We start from the raw sequence: 19259 nt of genomic DNA on the forward strand, positions 1-19259 counted from the left end.
AGGCTTCCGGTTGGGGGGAAGGGAGGAAGGGAGCTGGGGGCGGGTTGAGGCAGGACCAGGCTGGCCTTGCCACTGTGTCCTGCTGGCTCCCCTTGGGTCTGCCCCTGTCTCCTGTCATCTTTGACAAGCAGCCAGGAGCAGATAAATATTCATTTTCTAAATTTTGTAGAGACCCCATGGGCCAGATAGAATGGTCTGGCAGGCTGGATCCGGCCTGTGGGCTGTATTTTGCCCACCCCTGGTCTTAAGAGAGCACTAGATTGGGCTTCTGACCACTGAGCAGAGATTTAAATAAATTATTTTGCCGGTAGTGGGTTGAGACAGCCAGACTGGCATGGGACACTCAGCATTGCTACTTGTTGCTACTTCAGAGATGGGAAGTGTGCACTCCTTCCTTGACATTTTGCCTGAATCTAGGTGCACGGGATGTACAGCAGTCCAGCTGTACCAAGCTGACTATACACCCTTATTGCTAAGGAGTAACATCAGTTTCTCTGTGAACAGAACACACGTTTGCTCTTGGGGGCAGGGGAACAAATCTTAGACAGGGTTCCATCATTTTTAAACTGGCTGTGTGTGCCGAATTTCCATTCTGTTACTGGTATAGACTGGTATCTGATCACTTACACCAATAAAAACATAATATCTATACCTGGCCCTAATGGCTAAACTTCCTTCATATGCTAGGGAAATGCTACCTCAGCACCTTCCTTGTCTTCTGAGCCCACTTTCTTCACCTTCTCCCTTCAGTCACAGTGCAAGTACACAGAATCCCCAAGAGCACAGGCCTTGCTGGGGCAGCAGTATGAAAAGGAATAATTGGAGGACTAAAGGACTCTGGAGAGAATAAGAATCCTGCCTCCACACTCCCCCAGCTATACAGTCTATTATCATTCAGTAACTCCCCACTGAAATGATACTAGCTGACACTGGGTCTATGTACATGTGCCTATTAATGTGCAGCAATAAGATCCAGAGCAATAAGCCTTGGAGCTAATTACTCCAGGATCGCAGTGTGTGCACCCAGAATTGCAGCACGTTGAGCCAGGGTGGAGCAGTCCCAGCTGGCATGTCCTGAGGGTCAATGTGGGGCTAGCTAGTGTTCTTCATTATGGGGTTAGCTAGCAGGCAGCCTCTACACTGAAGCACCCTCATGCCCCAGCCAGCCAGGGCAGCATCTACACATGTGCTGATGTGGAGTTTTTTACTCTGTAGCAAGATAGTACTTGTATTAACAAGCACTATTCTGCTGCAGAGTAAATTAGTTTGCTCCAGCCTAATAGGGGAGCACATGTAGATGGTGAGACATTTACTATGCACCTAATTAGCCTACTGTGAAGTAAACATCTTGTGTAGATGTGCCCATTAATGTTTTTTCTTAACATTTGAAAAAGAACACAATAAAGAGTAAATTGTATAATCTTATTCGTCTGCAGTGATGCTACAACCCTAATGCAGATTGCAGCTGAAATTTTCAGTCACCTGGGAATCTAGCTGCCAAGTCCATTTCCTTCTAATGGGCAATCCAATGGGCATTTAAATCTCTTAAGTGCCTTTGAACAACCCAGCCTACAGCATTCGTCACCAGAAAGAAACTGATGCTATTTTAGTTGCCACGGAATGTAATTTATGGCTGAGAATACAAATATTAAAGTTTTATGTATACAAGCCTTAAAAAGCATGTAATCAACCCACTTTCATACCACTCAACAGATCAATCATTCTAATTCTGTTCAGAAAAATATTATTCTGCCCCAACAACACATAATTTGGGGAAGTTATAAGCAAAATAGTAAAATCAGCAATATACATTCAGTAGCACATTTCCATCAGAGAATAAAACAGGAAGCACAGTGAAGTTGTGTGGGCAGTATAGAAGTGAAAATGGGTGATGAAGGATTACATGGCAAGAGGGAAAAGTCTGGATTATTGGTTTAGACAGATTGTATAACCAGTACAGAATTTTGTTTTAATAAAATATAATTTTGCTGTCTTTCTTTGAAACACATTGTGAAGGAATTAATTGACAGTTATTAACTGCTTCAAGACCCGAGAATAAAAAAGGTGCTATAATATTTCAACAACAATAACTCAGTTAGCAAGCAATGATTGGTAGGAAATATTTCATTTTATATGGTATTTTGGTCAAAATATGAAATATTAGAGAAAAAATGTCAATTGAAAATGACCAGCTGCAGTTGTTCTGCCAGAGTCCCATATTAGGATGTGAAGAAAGCTAAGTGGTGCGATTCATAGATTGTAGAGTCAGAACGGACCACAAAGGATCATCGTGTCTGACCCCCTGCCCCTGGCAGGAAAGAGGTCTGAGGTCAGATGACCCCAGCCAGGTGTCTATCAAGCCTCCTCTTGAAGACCTCCAAGTTAAGTGATAGTAACGCCTCTCTTGGAAGCCCATTCCAGATTCTGGCCACCCTCACTGTAAAAAAATTTCTTCCTAGTGTCTAACCTGAATCTACTCTCCACTAGTTTGCACCCCTTATCTGAAGGGAAATTTCAATTACAAAAACTATGAAACTAAGGTGTCAAGCACTGGAATTATACAAGTTGTTTTCTCTTTCATTTGGCAGATATGAATGATAAACTAAATCTTAGAATAAAGATAAACCAAATCTTAGAATAATAGTCACCACAAAAATGTCAAAATGTATTAACAGTTTCCAGTGTGGTTTCAGAGATACCAGTTTTTCCCTTTATCTAGACTAGGAAGTAATCATAACAACTTTGATGACAAGTGCTGGTTTCTAATAGCAATCACTGTAGAAATTACACAGTGATTAATGAAATAAGTAATCTAATAAATCACTTTCTAAAGACATATTCCATGATTATGGTTTTGTACCCGAATCCTCCAAAATTGCCAGTCTGAGAGTCAAAGTCCATTCTCAGTTACATTGATGTATGGATGTGAAGTAATTCCACTGGAACATCATCATTCCAGTGTAAAACTAGAGTGGTATTTATTTGGTGTAGTGACCTTTGGGTGAAAGGAATTATCTTTCGGAAGTTGCAGATATTTTCATTTGTGCACACCTGCATCAGAAAGGCAACAGAAGTTCCAAAGATCCATTGTGGAAGCAGAAAAAAATCAGTTATCTGCATGTTTTTTTCCTATTAAGAAACACTCATCAACATAACTAGCACTAACATTTGACAGGTAAAGGAACCTTGTGACTACTTAAGTGTTTCTATATGACCAACCCCAGGAAACCTTATCAGCTGACACCCAAAAAGGAGAGAATCATGTCACTCTAATTTCCTTATAACTGTCCAGGTAAACTAATATCTAGTGTAATTTCAATTCATGCTTCAGGGCATGAGCTAATCATCAGCTGGGCTCAGGGAGAATTTTCCCCTGTGGTTTATAGTGTTATGCAGGTATAACACTTCACTTGATGCATCTGCCACAGACCCTCATTTCACTAGGTGACCCATGGGTCTGTTTTCGAATAGAAATTCCTATGCGGATTACAAAGTGGTTAAAGACTCCCATGGTTTAACTCACGTGCAATACAGGCAGTTTTCACCTGCCTGGGTCAAAATTGCATCTGGAATGAGGCTTGGGGCTTCTTCTCCCTCCACAATTTCCACAGTTATGGCATGTGCTAGACCATAAAATGTGCTCAGGAACTGAATAACAAATCATAGAATCATAGAAAATGAGGGTTGGAAGGGACCTCACGGGGTTAATCTAGTCCAACCCCCTGCTCAAAGCAGGACCATCCCCAACTAGAACATCCCAGCCAAGGCTTTGTTTAGGTGGGTTTTGAAAACCTCCAAGGATACAGAGTCCACAACCTCTCCAGGTAACTTGTTCCAGTGTTTTACTATCCTCCTACCCTCCTACCCAATATCTAACCTAAACTTCCCTTGCTGCAACTTGAGAGCATTGCTTCTTGTTCTGTCATCTGTTATCAACAAGAACCGTCTAGCTCCATCCTCTCTGGAACCACTCTTCAGGTAGTTGAAAGTTGCTATTAAATCCCCCCCTCAAATGGTTGCCAAGTCTTGTTATACTTGCAGAGCTACATGAGGAGGGTAGATTAGAATGGGGAAGTATTTCTTAAATCAAAATGTGATTAAATATCACTATAAAGTGATCCAGTCAAGGCATCCTCATGATATGTCAGTGTCAACTGCCAGATGAAACAAGCTGATACTGTACACATCTGCTACTGTGCAGCGAGGAACTCTTGTGTGTAGTCCAGGGAAAACTTGGATAACAAATGTTGTATGTTTCCAATGCAATCTGGCTTCAGAATTATAGATGAATTTAAGGGAATCCAGAGTTTTCACTTCCCCCACCTTATCCCTACACCCAGCCCCTGCCTCCATGTCTCTCTGGTCATAATCTTTATCAGGAATCTGTCTTTTTTTTTAAGTAGCATGTAGTGTTTTTATATTGGACCTGATTCATCTTGGCACTAGTTGGAACCTAGCTTGGGGGCTGAGGGGCAGCAATGTATGCTGGGGCTGCTGGAGTCCTCCTAAAAAGATTCAGGGTAGCCCTGGGGGCTACTTTAGCCTATGTTGTAACTGTCATGGGGCCTATGGGCCTTGCAACATCTGAGGAATAGCCAGGGTATTGGAACACTCAATTATGCACTCTCCTGTCCTGTGATACCTCCTATGCTGTGAGAGCATGGAGTTATAAAGCCAATAGTGGGTCGTGCCTACTGAGGGGAGTCCTGCTGCAACTGGGCTTTTTCCTGGGAGTGGTGGGGAAGGGAGCACTTCTGACTGCTTAGAGGCCTTTTGGGCCACCTGGGCTGTTACAAAGGAACTATATGTCATCAGTGAATCAGCCCACTGTCTGTGGTGATTCCAAGACTGGGCAATGCCCTATTTGCTAAAGGAACTGGTATGATTCAAGCCAAATACTTTCTGGGTTGTGTATCATCAGCATCAGCCCTAGCAAGCAATTGAGAATGGGCAGGGCAGCATCACTCATGCCTTTCCAAGCACACACACAGCTCTGCAGCAGGGATCATTTTTGTCACGCTCATCTTGGAATAAGATGTGGGAGTCCATTCTGCACCCTTCCAGCCCTGTTTAATGCCAGCTGGTAGAAAGAAGCTGAAGTCTCTGTTTTGTCCATATTTTCCAGGTGAACAATTTAATACACTATGTCTATTTGCAAATGTAAACTGGTGAAGCAAAGCCACTGAGAAATACAGTCAGTCTGTCAGATCCCCTGCTGAAACAGTAGCTTTACTTCTTGGTCACAGGAAACCTCAAACCATAACGCAAATGGATTCCCCTGGCTCAGGGTTTCTCTATCTAAGCTCACAGCACAGAGCCAAGGAGCAGCAAGAGCCTAGAGAGAGTCTTATTTTACCTCCCAGGAGCACCTTTGTGAGCGTAAACTGCTGTTCACTCTTTATTTGCCAGAGATAGGGCAGGGCATGTTGCTCTACCAACAATACTGTAGACCTTTCATTTTCTAAGTGCACATAGTAGTGGAAAAAAACTGGGGGGGTGAAAGCACAGGAAGGGGATCCTGAATTCTGTGTTTTGTGCTTCCTTGTGAATTAAATAGATAGCAGAAGTGACTCTAATATGCATCTAATATTGGCATCTTTTCTCAGTTCATGCCCATGAAGATTAATGATGACTCCTGTGAGATTGGAGTTCAATCTGGTCTGGAGAGTGTATGTGCAGTAAGTGACAGAACAGTAAGCCTCCCTTGGTATCCCATGCCCAGGAGACATGGTCTAGTCTGCCAGATGGAAATTCCTTTTGACAGGATGCTAGAGGAAATGCAAGTAGTGGCATATCTTGTTCTGCAACCCTCCCAGGAATGGACACATGGCTTGTCATTCATCCAGCAGGACAGTGTGTCCTTAAACCCTGAATTTGTTTTCAGCTCAGAGTCAGACATATAAAAATCTTCATGTGAAATTTTCGTTTTAGTTTTGTGAAGATTTCCCCCCACTTTCTTCATAGTGTACAATTTCTTGTGTTTTCTGGTATGGTTTTCTGCCTACCCTTTGCTATTCTTATCACAAAATCATGGGAAAAGCCCATGCTCCTTTCTGGTTATTTTCAAGCCAGAACAGCACATCCATATTCTGTGCTTTCCACAGAATTCATCTAAGGTCAGAGAAGGTCATCCTCCCCCACCTCTTATTCATCATTGCCTGTGCAGCCAACATGCTGTCAGAGAATCCTAGCCTTATCTCCTTTGTCCCAGGATCCATGGTTTCTCCTATTGCTGAGCAATTCCTCCATTTACCACAGGGACTATTCCCTATACAAAGTGCCAATCACATCTACAGCATTAAACAATAATCATTAACAGCTTTCCCTTTCCTGCATGGCTAGATTCCTGGTGATTAAACTGTCTATGATTTAAGCTGTTAGCTTTAGATCTTTTTTAAGCTGATGAGGCTGGCCTTGGTTGACAGCCATCATGTTCTGGCCAGCAAAGCCCTTTCCTTGTTGCAATAGTCAATCTACTCGCTGTGATTTAGGGGAAGAAACTCAGAGGTGAGGTCAAGAACACAATCAGTTCTAATCCCAGCTTTGTCATGGACCCTGGGAAAGTCATTGACCATCCCTGCTTCATTGTTCCTGTCTGTGTGACAGGGACAATAATACCAACCTAATTCAAAGGTGAGTTGCATGGATGAATAAATGAAATTAATGATGAGCTATGTTTTAGTACTATATATGATTGTTACCTAAAGCCTACAGGGCTAACTTATGCCTTTAAGACCCAACCCTGTTTTGGGAGCAGCAAGGGAACCATCCTGCCCCAGGAAGATCTTGGTAAAGGATTATGTTATAGGAGATATTAATACTTAGCACAATCCGCTCCTTTATTCTGCAGTATACTTTACTGCTATTTTGGGGGTTCAGAAAGGGACAAATCTTGAAGTCCTCATTCAGGCTAAATCTTCACTGAAGCCAGCAGGCATTATGGCTGAGTAAGATGTGAGCAAAACCAGTAATGTATCTGTGATCTGGCTCATACTCGCAAGGGAAGAGTAAAAGAGTGCGTCTAACCTGCCATTGCTCAGCTGTCACAGACTTGCAGATTCCTCCTTGGCCTCTTATGGGCTCTGACTCTCTCCCCTGAGTCAGGGAATTCTAGGCACTGTCTTTATCCTGCCTGCTCTATGGTGATTGCTTCCTAATTTGGTTTTTGAGGATCTCTACACTTACAGTTCCTTTTTTGAGTCAGATGTCTGACTAAGTATATGAGACCTATCCTAAAGGACATTGTCCCTAATCAGTACTTCTTGAAGGACCATGCTTTTGGACAAGGTTGCCACTCTAGTCTATGGATAGCCCATGCTGCCATACCTGAAGGCTCCTAATCCTGCTCTTAATTTCTGCACTTTATCTGTATGATATGCTTTATGTATTGGACTTCCTAGCTGTTCCAAGTCTCTTGAATTGATATTTCAGTAGGTGACCCTGTAGATGATGCTCTTTTCTTCAAGCCAGTACTGAATCTGACAGTACTGGAGTCTTGTGTTGAGACAGGCTGTTCGTTCAGATGAGAAGAACTTTGAAGCAAAGATTCTGACCTCTTGTAATGAACCCTCTCAAGATTCAGTTTATGAGTGGGAAGGTGTTACAATCAACATACAAGCTAACTCAGGTAATGGCATCCCACATACCTAAATTCACCCCACATTTTCACTCAGATACAACATACTGCTTCATTTCCCATCACAAACTGCTGTGCAACCCCACTGTGCAGCACCTGTTTAATAGCACTCAGTAATCTCATGTTCATTTTCTGAGACATAACTGCTACTGCCCACACTGGAAATACTGGTGATCAGCCAGAGACTGAAGGACAAAGGGAGAGGGAGCCAGCCAGCCCTAGGATTTGAACAACCCCACCTACAGAAGATCCACCTTTGTCCTCATGTTCCCTCTTACATCAGGTCCAATCACCTTCAGGTCTCCAAATAATTACAAATGACTCTAGATATCTGACCTAAGAGAAGGGCTTTTTCCATGTATAGAGACCTGGCACATGAGGGTTACAGAAGTCTTTGGGAGAAGGGCAAGTGTCAGATTCTTATGGGTGAATGCATGCAAGTAGTATGTGCCCCTGGCAGCAAAGGGCTTCTTGGTCAGTGGCATCAGGGGAGGTCTCTTCTTCCTATAGCCATGAGAAAAAAAGAAGAGAGACAGAGGAAGGAAGGAAGCAAGCAAGGAGCAGGGGAACAGAGAGAGAGAGAGGGAAAGTGAAAAAAGAAAGAGAAAAGGATAGAATTGAGATGAGGGAAAATAATGAGGATGGGGTGAGAAAGAGGGCCAGTGAGATCTCTGACATGCCCTGCATTACAGGCTCAAGGAAGGGCCATCATCTCTTTCAGGTACATCTTCCTCAGCATGCCAACCCCCCACCCTGCTGCTCTTCACTGCTGCTGCTCTGTAATTCCCTGTATACAAGTCAGATTATACAATGTAAAGTGTCCTGTTGTGTGTCTTTTACTTCTTTGTCCTCACCCCATAGGTGTACTCCCTCTTTAAGACAGTCTTATTTGCCTTAGTGGCTAGAATAATGACTTCCAGCCACCCCCATAGTTATGGCAGTGCCTCACAGATGACTCATTTCCCCCTTTGTAGGGGATCTCTTGGTCCCAAAGAGCCACTGGGCCCCTCAGGCCCTAAACCATTGTCCGGGTTTCAGCCTTCTTGGCCTTTGCCCTTTTTTGTCTGGATGAGCCTCCTCAGCCCAGATCCACCACCCTGGACTCTTGAGGCAAATATTTATACATGTGCCCTGGGAGTGGGGTGGTGGTGCTTTAATTAGAGCGGTGTGGTAATTACCACATCCCAGCAGACTCCAGCATCACATATATCAGCATCCCCATGCTGAAAAATGGCAGTGTGGGTGCTTTAACTGAAGCTCATCAAAAGAGCTGAAGTCTGCTGGAGCATGGTAATTAGCAGCACGTCGGAGCAGCCTTGCTGCATGTGTGTAGGCTCCCTGGGTTCCTAAGGCCCAGCCCCACGTGTCTCTGATCAAAGCTGGCCTCACAAGCAGAGAGTACCCCTGGCACCCTTCTCTATGGCGTCCCGACCTCCTGTACAACCACAATCCAGTCCTCCCATCATAAAATGAAATAAAGAAAAGAAAACCAACACATAAAGGATTAACTTTCTGGTTCTAACTCAAGCTCAGTCCCCTCAGGGCCATAACCATTGTCACCTTCATAAGGATGGCCTCGATTCCCCCAGTCCCAGGTTACTTCCTTTCCCCTGGCAGCCAGCTCTGCCTCCCAGCTCCTTCCCCTGCAGCCTGCAGGCCTGGACTGCCCATCCCAGCTCAGAGAGTGGGCTTATATGCAGCCAAGCTCTGTCCTTTCTAGTCAGTATACTCCTGCCCCTAGAGATGTGCCCAGCAGTTTCTACTCAGCCTAGTGAATTGTTGGGATGTTCTTGTCCTGCAGCCTTCCCAAGGTCCTTAGCAGGCCCATACCTAAATGTTGCAGTTCTTGTTGGGGTTGGATATTGCCAAGGCTACAAAAGTAGCTCCCCCTCTGATTGCAGTTAACAATGTTGGGATTCCCTGTCCCAAAGAGTAAGGAATAAGATCAGGAACATGGAGTGGAAAAAGACACATTTTATAGAGACAGCCAACATTATGCCTGTCAAGAAGGATAGGTGACTGAGGCCAGGCTCCAAACCAGCAGCACAGCCCAAGACATTCTGTACTGAAGCATACAGAGTATGCGCTGGGGGGGCACAAACTACAGTGGTTGCAGTGCTCACAGGGTTTCCATAAGTGCTTCTCAGACTCCTTGCCAGCTCAAGTCTGGCATCTAGTGCAGCAGCGGGGTGCAGCAAGGGGTTAAAGTAGATAAAAATAGAAGAGGTGCTTACCATCACTGGAGCTGTATGTGAAACTTATGCAGCAAAGTGATAGTGTTTTCTCTTGTGTGCATGGCAGGGGGGAGAAAACAAAGACAAGAAAATATGAGGATTTGTTAAGTAGCCTTTGATATTGTGAGACCAGGTCCTAAGGCAAACTCATAACAGGCCAGACAAGTGTGTGCATACTTATATATTTCATAGATTTCATAGACATCAGGGCTGGAAGGGACCTCGGAAGATCATCGAGTCCAGCCTCCCGCCCAAAGGGCAGGAAGTCAGCTGGGGTCATAGGATCCCAGCAAGATAAGCATCCAGTTTCATCTTGAAGGTGTTCAATGAAGGCGCTTGAACCACCTCTGGTGGCAGGCTGTTCCAGACCTTGGGGGCTCGGACAGTAAAGAAATTCTTCCTTATGTCCAGCCTGAAACGATCTTGAAGTAGTTTGTGACCATTCGACGTCGTCATCCCTTGGGGCGCTCTGGTGAACAAACGTTCCCCCAGATGCTGGTGGTCACCCCTGGTAAACTTGTAGGTGGCCATCAGATCACCCCTGAGCCTGCGCTTTTTCAGGCTAAAGAGCCCCAGGGCTCTCAGCCTGTCATCGTAGGGTCTGCTTCCCTGACCTCTGATCATGCGCGTGGCTCTTCTCTGGACTCTCTCAAGCTTCTCCACATCCTTTTTGAATTGTGGAGCCCAAAACTGGACACAGTACTCCAGCTGCGGCCTCACTAAGGCCGAGTACAGGGGGAGAATGACGTCCTGGGATTTGCTTGAGAAGCATCTATGGATGCAAGCCAGTGTTTTGGTCGCTTTACTAGCTGCCGCATTGCATTGCATACATATGAGTATGTATGCAATGTATAATTGCGGGAAGTGCTCCCTAATCTCTCCACTCACCCCACCTATGAAAGCCAAGAGGAAGAGGGATCTGAAAGAACCTTTCTGGAACCTTCAGAGACTTCCAAAAGACCTCTTCCACCCTCTCACTGATTACCATCCCCTGTTCTATAGATATTTTTAGAGATAAAAATTGGCATGGGGTAATGCTGGCTCAAGAGGGTTCTTGTCATAAACCTGAAATGACCCCATGGTAAAAATCCAAAGGGGTTGGAGCATCATAATGGAAAAATGTTATGGGTCAAATTCAGCCCTAGCATAGATGAGTATAATTAATAGATTTTGGCTTCACTTTCTCCAGGGCTGATCTTGGTCTTAGACTTGCAGAGAAAGGAAACACAACAGCTGAATCCATATGAGCTCGTTTTATGAATATGCCAAGTGTAACAAGTGGACTGTCCCGGGGGCTGGTCTGAATATTGGCCTGCCTACTTGTCTAGGGTAGTCCACCCACCTGCCTCTCCTGCCGTGCCTTTGATGTAACTTAAGCAGTTCCCAGGCAGGAGTCTGCCCATTTAATTGCTCTGATGCCAAGGGTGAATACACAGCTCCAAACCTCTCCTTATACCATGTCCCATGCCTTGCACATGGCATCCATATCCATTAATACTCTCCCCAGCCTCTTAGTTGGACCGCACTCAGCCTCACCCAGCCCAAACTTAGCTTCAGGCATCCTCAAACCTACCTGGGCCTCATGGCCCTGTAGCCTCCCATACTTGTCCTTTGATGACCGGCAAGAGTTCTTGACCAGAGAGGGTGTACTTATTCCCCGGTATGTAGTCAGCTTGGCTCGGGTGTCTGTGGGAGTATTATAAGTCCGTTCCTGCCATGTCTTTGGTGTTATAAAAAGCTAGAAAGGCCGATCTTTGTCCTCATACAGCCTTCACACAGATGCCATAGGTCCCACATTTCGGGGCTCTGCCTCCGCTACACCCCCACCTGGTGCCTCCCAGATGACAACACAGGTAAACAATGTCCAATCACAATTTGCAACAGTGTCTTCCCGGCGCTGATGCAAAAGTATACAAAATCCTCTGCACTGGTACATCTCCCCCACTTGGGAGTTAAAAAGTCCATATCACAGCACCGTCCACATACTGAGGCTAGGGAAGTTAGTTCTCCTTCCCCTGTGCCCAGCCCCAGTACTCACAGCTATACTATGCTGCCTGCAGATTTTCCTGGTCTGTCTCCAGCTATCATCGTTGCCAAGGTCCAATTTCCTGCTCTCTGGTACTTGATGTAGCTCCTTTGAGCCAGCTCCAATGAGAGCTGCTTGCTGCTACTGTTTCCACCATTTGCCCCTGAGGGGCTGTTCCTCTGGAGTGCGGCTGCCACGGAACCACCGCAGCCACTTTTGGTCCTCCTGCGCACCGTGTCCAGGGGGGGTTTAAACTCCACCTCCGCATTGCGCTCTTCCCACTGAGCCCAGCGGGTCCTTATTAGCTGGGGTTGACCTGGAACCAGCATCTCCGGACGTGCCTGATGTGCTTCTGGGTTATCATCTGGGAGCCTCAGCCCAGCTGCTGCTGCAGCCAATCGAGCTCCGCTGCCACACCCCCCATACTGGGACTTCTTCACATGCCCTTTGCTGGGGCCTCAATACCCTGCCCTTCGCTGGCTGCTGGGCCTAATGCCCCTTGGGCCTCAGGCCTCACTCAGTGGGCCTGGGCCCTGCCTCAGGCCCCCTTCAATTGGCCTGGACCCTGCCTCAGGCCCTACTCAGTGGGCCTTGGCCCTGTGCTTTTCTGTTGGGGTGCGCTCCCCTAGCCTTTCCCCTCCACAGGGTCATCTGCAAGGCAGCAGAGGCTGAGGATTTCCACTGCCCCATCCTTGCCTTTCACTGGGAAGGCACAGGTGTGACATTTCCTGAGGACTGCCCCACCACAAGCAGCCCCACCATACCATCCTCCCTAGCAGGATGTAGTTTTAGGTCATGCCCCGGGACCAGGAGCTTCCTCCATCCCCATAGTTCCTACTCTGAATCTCCAAGCTATTCTGGGAGCAGCAGATCTCTGGCTGGGTGATATTGTTCCTTCAGCCCCCTACAGCAACTGCTAGCTCTGCTCTTGGGGCCTAGCCCTATACCCAGGCACCCAGCCTCTCCACTAATCAGGCAGCCTCTTGCCTAACATGTGACCGCCTGATTGGGTCTGCTCTCACCTGCAGGCTGTTTGCCACCTGCTCAGACCCCTTAAAGTGGCAGGCACAACCTGTGCTCTGCCACACCAAGGCATAGAAATTAGAACACTCACATTTCCTAACAAGTTCTGCTACGTTTAACACATGTGACCTCAGCTGGCCTGGAATATTACTGAAATCCCACAAATGCTAAGCACTGAAAATAGCTAAGAGCATGTTGATCACCTACCCAGAAATGCAGTTATCACTCAGCATTTCTTCCTTTTCCTGTTTATTGTAGTCATTACAGTTAGAATGTCCAAGGTCCTTCCTGTGTGGAAATAAGTAATGAGAAACCCAGGAGATAAGACTACAAATGGTGTATTTTGAAAAATTTTAACTTAGTCACAAATGGGTGAATGGATGAATATGAAGTATTTGCAGGGATTTATCTGGACCTGCCTGAAGTTGTTTCCTGTTTTCCTTCTCCTTTCATGCATAAATCCAATATTTCCCCTCACAGATGGGGTGGCTGCATTCCGCGCGTTCCTAAAGACAGAGTTCAGCGAGGAGAACCTGGAATTCTGGCTGGCCTGTGAAGAGTTTAAAAAGACCCGATCAGCAACCAAACTGGCATCAAAGGCTCACAGGATCTTTGAAGAATTCATTGATGTGCAAGCCCCTCGAGAGGTTGGTAGTCGTATGCCTCCTGGTGGGATTAGTCTCGGAGGCAAGCCTAGAAAGAAAACTCTCTAAGTGTTGGAAGAAAAAGGAGTGGTTGGGAACACTTTGGTTTGCCACGAGTCTCACCAATAAGATTTTGTACTCTTTAAGTAACCAGTACAGAATTTAGAGCTGGGAATTGTTCCTTTAACAAGATGATGATGTCACATCCTATACTGTGAGTCAGGTTGTGGCATTATACTGTTTACCCAGCCAGGAGTTCTAGTGAATATACATCCAATTTCTAAAAAATGTTTCCCCTGACAAACAACCTGCCTTGATGATACTGATCTTTAGAAAGCTGACTCCAAAGGCATTCCTGTGAGAGAGTTTGTCATTGCTCCTCTTTTGGACTATGGGAGATTCCATGGTGCCAATGAGGAAAACTCAGACTTTTATCAAAACTTGCGACCTGTCAGCATTGGCAATCTGAGGTCAAATTAATTTCCTACTGAAGTGGATAACAATATTTCCATCATGATAATGGGAGCTGGATAAGATCATCGGTGTCCTGTTATGCTTAATGCATTCCCAGTGGGCTTAGAATCTGGAGTCCTGATCCCACAAGTCTCATGTTGAAACCAACCAGTGCCACAAACATATGAAGCAACACATAGAGGTCTACTTCCTTGATTATATAATTCCCTGTTATATAATTATGGAAGCCTAAGTAGTTCGACAGAATAGCAATGGGAAACTGTCTCCTAGGGATGCCTTTTCAGTCAGTTTTCTCATGACAGCCAGGATAAAGACATAATTTTATTAAGACAAAATCTATGAAAATTATAGCACACAGGTTCATCATAACATTATACTAATTTAGTAGAAAAGTCTTGGCATAATATATTTTGATGCAATGGCAAATGATGAGAAAATCAAAACAATTTATTTCAAAATAAAATAATGTAAAGCCATTTAACCCAATTTTACTAGTAGTTTGAGCCCCTAAAAATTCATTCTTTATTAATTTTGACATGCATAGAGTGAAGTTTGTAAAAAGTATTGTAAAAGAGTCTTCATCAGTGTGCGGCTAGCTGGAGTAACAAAGACAGGGGTCTACAGTTTCAGATTTAGAACAGGTGTCTAAAGATAGGCATCTAAATCCATAATAAGAAACCTAAATATAAGTGGCAAAGGTCCTGACTATCCCAAGATGGCACAGAAATTAATATATATTAAGTACCTATTTTAAGCTGCCTAAGTATGAAAATTGGGAAATAGTATATTACAACTCTCCCCCTACCCCTCCAACTCATGTTTTTTATCATTACAATTATGTCTGTGACAAACACCATTTTAACCATATAAGCCCAGGCTTGCTCTATGTCAACTTCTTTTTTGGACATTTTTCCTAGGTGAACATAGACTTCCAGACACGGGAGGTGACAAGAAGAAATGTGCAGGAGCCCTCTCCTTCTTGCTTTGATGAGGCCCAGGGGAAAGTGCACAGCCTCATGGAGAAAGACTCTTACCCCAGGTTCCTGAGATCCAAAATTTACACAGATCTGCTGACTCAAACCCAGAGGAGGCTCAGTTAGAGCAGATTGGGGCCAGAAGAAACCATGAGCTTCCCACAGCAGCCAAAACCATTTCCAAATGTGAAACTCCATTGTTGTTAAAAAAAATAAGCAGTGGTACAGGAACAGAAGGAGGGAGAGGGGGAGGGGGAGTGTAAGGGGAGCCCATTCCAGAACGTGACCCAAACACAGTGCTAGGACTCTCTGAGTTTGTGTATGTGCTTTGGTCCTTGGTAGCATCCCGAAGTCGTTGCCTTTCTCTGGAACAGAAATGTATCCTCTGTGGTGCAAAGGGCCATCTGCCTAGAAGATGGATGGGCCTCCTAAAACTCACTCCACAGGCTATTCTGTAAATAATGCTGATATACTCCTCCATCCTTCTAGAGCTCTCCTGGCTCAAACCTCTTCCATACATTTGGAGATGATGCTAAGGGTAGTCATGAAACCAGTGTTGCTGAGCACAATTTAGAGCACTGCTTTACTCACACGGGTGGCTAGGACTCTGATCTGAAGATTGGGGTGGGAGGAACTAAGGCCACAGGACCTGAGCTTCCTCCTGGCTTAGATGGAAGAGATCAACTGAGTCAGCTCTTTCTTCCAGGTGACACATACATTGTGAGGTCAGTAGTGACCGTCTTGCAGCCCCTTCCTACCTATCTGACAGCACCCCTGACTATAAAGTCCTTCTCTGTGGGGGAAAGAAGCTGAATGGTACTTTTATTAATTTGTCAAGGAACTTCAGTTTCCTCACCACATGGCCAAACCAAAGGCCCTGGCTAGAATGGCTTTGTTATTTCTTCTGGTACAAATTATTATTTATTACAGATATTTATTTACACTGAAGTTAAGCCTATGGGCTTTGCCCCTAAGTCTGGCCCCATTCTGTGTGACAATGTACCAAAACAAAACCAAAAAAAGATGCTTCTGCTACCCAAAAAACTTTGCAGGATTAGTGGACTCTTCTTGTGAGGCAACTGTCAGGTACCAAGACAAATCCAAGACAAGAGATGTTCCTCCCCACTAATTGCTAACAAGTGTGGGGAACAAAAGGCACATCTGTTATGGCAGAACACACTTTTCATATATTGCCTGATTGGGGGCATGATGGAGAGAGATGGAGAAACATGGAAATCATGGTTATACTATTAATATTTATTGGTTACCAACTGTTATTATCATTTAATGATTGCCAATTGAATGCTCAGTATTCAGGCAAATATAGAGACATGGGCCCTACCTGAGGAATTTGTTCCAAAATAACTAGTGCCCTGGAAACATAGTGCATAGAGTTAAGCCTTGAAGCAGTACTTGCTGTATTTGCCACGTTTTTATTACATAGTTTAGGAGGAAATTGTGAACAGACATCAGTTGTGTCACAGGACAACCATGGTGTAAAATAATACAGTTAGAGTAGAATCTAAAATCTGTAGTTAGAGTGATCCCTGGGTTTTCTATCCTCCAAGTTTGGGTTAAAACAGTGATGTATTACGGAGTAGGCAGGAAGAACTGGACTCCAAGCTAAGCGCAGCAAAGTTAAAAAAAAAAAAAAAAAAAAAAAAGCTTTGTAGATATCAAAGAGATGTGCGTGTCCATACATTATAAAATCAATGGACCAGAAGGGACCTGTAAGATCATCAAGTCCAGTCCTCTGCCATGTGCAGGAGGTTATTAACAGGCTCAAATGAGTTCAACGAGGTGCTTGTCTAGCCTCCTCTTGAACACCTCCAAGGATGGTGACTGCACCACCTCTGCTGGGAGTGTGCTCCAGATTTTAGATACCCTTACAGAAAAGAAGAGTTTCCTAATGTCCAACCTAATTTTTTCCTCAATTAGTTTGTGCTGGTTGGTCCTCGTCCTCCCTGGGGGTGCCTTTCTGAAGAGTTGCTCCCCTAGATTTGGTGTACACCCTTGACATACTTGTAAGCGGCTATCAAGTCACCTATACCTATATTATGCAGGACATAGTTCTCAAGCGCTGTTTTAAGGTGATGCTGTGCAGAATGAGCTGGGGAATTAATGTCTGTAGATTAGTCACTGTGAGCATTCTCATGGGAGGAGTCAGGGCTGTCCCTGGGGGGGTGCGAATCTGGGTGACTGCCCTGGGCCCCGTGCTTTGGGGGGCCCTGTGGTCAGTGCTGCGTAGACCCTGCTGCTGCTGCTGCTGCATGGCCACTCTGCCCCCCTCCCCCCACCCCTGGGTCCCGCACACCCCTAGGGACGGCTCTGGGAGGAGTGGTGTTTTTGCTGGTGTGTTACAATCATAATTATGCCTGTAAGTGTTCCAAAGACCGAGTCTGTAATGTGACCACTGGGTAAAACCAGTACCTGGGTTAGAAAAGAAGGGGAGAAGAAAGAGGGCAGGTGCCTAAATTACCATGTTATTGTTTCGTGATGGTTCTTGGGATTCAGGTGGTTGTTATAGTTCAGGCATACTGTCTTGTTGCAGAGCCATGTGCACAGGTCAGAGATTAGTCCCCGAGCTCTTCAGGGCAACCAAAGCTCAGAAAAGCACAGAATCCATCTGTATTTTCAAATGGGAAGAGCTCTTTCCAGCATCTGACTAGACTGTTATTCTACCATGCAGATTCTCCAGTTTTCAGTTTGCAGGCTGCTTGGTAAGAGGCACCATCTCATTGGCCAGCTTTCCATTTTATTAGAGGGACTGTCTGAAAGAGCATTTCACTCTCTGAGCTGAGAACCATTGTTTAAACTCATCTTTTGTCAGTGAATTGTAACATAAGTGGCAGGGACAGGAACACAAGAGGACCAGCTTGTAAGGCACAAAAACTCTGCAGGCCCCAGAGTACAGCCATTGTTTTCTTTGAATATACCTCTTCAGTCAGGCACATGAATCCTTTTAATTGATAGGACCAGTTAACCCAGCAAACTAGGGCCAGAGACATATCTCTTAAAGGAATCTTGTGCTATGCACAAGAAGTAAACAGAGAGAAGCAAAACACTAATGAAATAATTTGATGATGTTTCTTGGACTACATTTCTGTTTTACCAAGCCAAACAAAATCAAACTGTGTAGAGGGGCCTATTACACTGCAGGAGTAAAAGAAATATACAGAAGCAAGGAAAATTACTTAAGAGATGGTAGAAACATTTACACATCTCTCTCCACAGTATTTATGAAGTATTGGAGTGTATGTTCTTTCTGGTTAGGGGTCAGATATCTAGAGAGAGATTCCCTGCCCCCCTGAGACATTTAATCTGTGGCATCCTATATACACTCACTCCAAACTGCAGCCAGGGCTAGGTTTTATCTGAGAATGATGTAGCTCCTGTTGAGTTTAATCAAAGTTGATAGCGACTGGATGCACCCAATTTGGTCCTTAACAAGCAAGTGCCCAAGTGACTCCTTGCATAAGATGAATTGATGATTGAAACCAACAGCTCTAGAATGGAGTATACATGCTTTCATGCCTTTAACTTTTCTTATGTGTTGTACAAAATGTGCTGTCATGTGTTGTCATGTCAGATATCCCAAGACAAGGTCCAATTACTGCTTGTGTTGTTCAGGTAAGCCCTGGAAGAGAAGGCAACACTTTCTGTTCCATTTGATATCCTTCCATATGATGTGGGAGCAGTAGAAACAAGATTTTTCGGGCATGTCTACATGAGAAGTTGCAGTAGACTAATTCTACTGCGTATTAGCGTGGCTGGCAAAAACCATGCTAATGTGCTAATGTGCAGTAAAATCAATCTACTGCTCATTAGCATCATGAAAAAAGTGTTCACCAGTGCTACTGCGCAGTAGAGCCAATTACAGTGCATTAAGTTAGTACCTGTAATTACAGGTACTAAGCTTAGTGTACCATAATTACAGCACATTAATGAACATGTAGGTGCACCCATGAGAGTTATGTTAGGGTCTTTTTAGACAGAAGGGAGGTTTACTGTGTTGCAAAGCCAATGAAGGTAAGGATGGAGTGAAAGAGCTCTACTTTCCAGTCTAAGCAACCTCCTGCCTGTGTCAGTGACACCACTATCACTGCATTGAATGCTTTCACCTAAAGAACCACCTTTGACACGATCTGTGGCTTTTCAGGACCCAGTAGATAATGTTGGTGGAATTATCCTGACTCTTCCACAGCTACAAACTCTATACAATGTCACAGGATGCATCAACTGTAATAT

The 19259-nt window shown here is 44.8% G+C and overlaps 1 protein-coding gene across 2 annotated transcripts in view; it reads left to right on the forward strand.

Moving 5' to 3' along the window:
• The window catches only part of RGS8 (regulator of G protein signaling 8), a 42534-nt gene extending 27361 nt beyond the window's left edge, over window positions 1-15173 (forward strand). For both annotated transcript variants that reach the window (XM_025206180.1, XM_025206181.1), the window contains 2 exons: window positions 13400-13566; window positions 14955-15173. In XM_025206180.1, the coding sequence (XP_025061965.1) occupies window positions 13400-13566; window positions 14955-15137 (350 nt within the window). In that variant the 3' untranslated portion in view covers window positions 15138-15173. The remainder of the gene's footprint in view (window positions 1-13399; window positions 13567-14954) is intronic.
• Window positions 15174-19259: the final 4086 nt, after the last annotated feature.

This window comes from Alligator sinensis, unplaced genomic scaffold (genome assembly GCF_000455745.1).
Source record: "Alligator sinensis unplaced genomic scaffold, ASM45574v1 scaffold471_2, whole genome shotgun sequence".
NCBI classification, from domain to species: domain Eukaryota; kingdom Metazoa; phylum Chordata; order Crocodylia; family Alligatoridae; genus Alligator; species Alligator sinensis.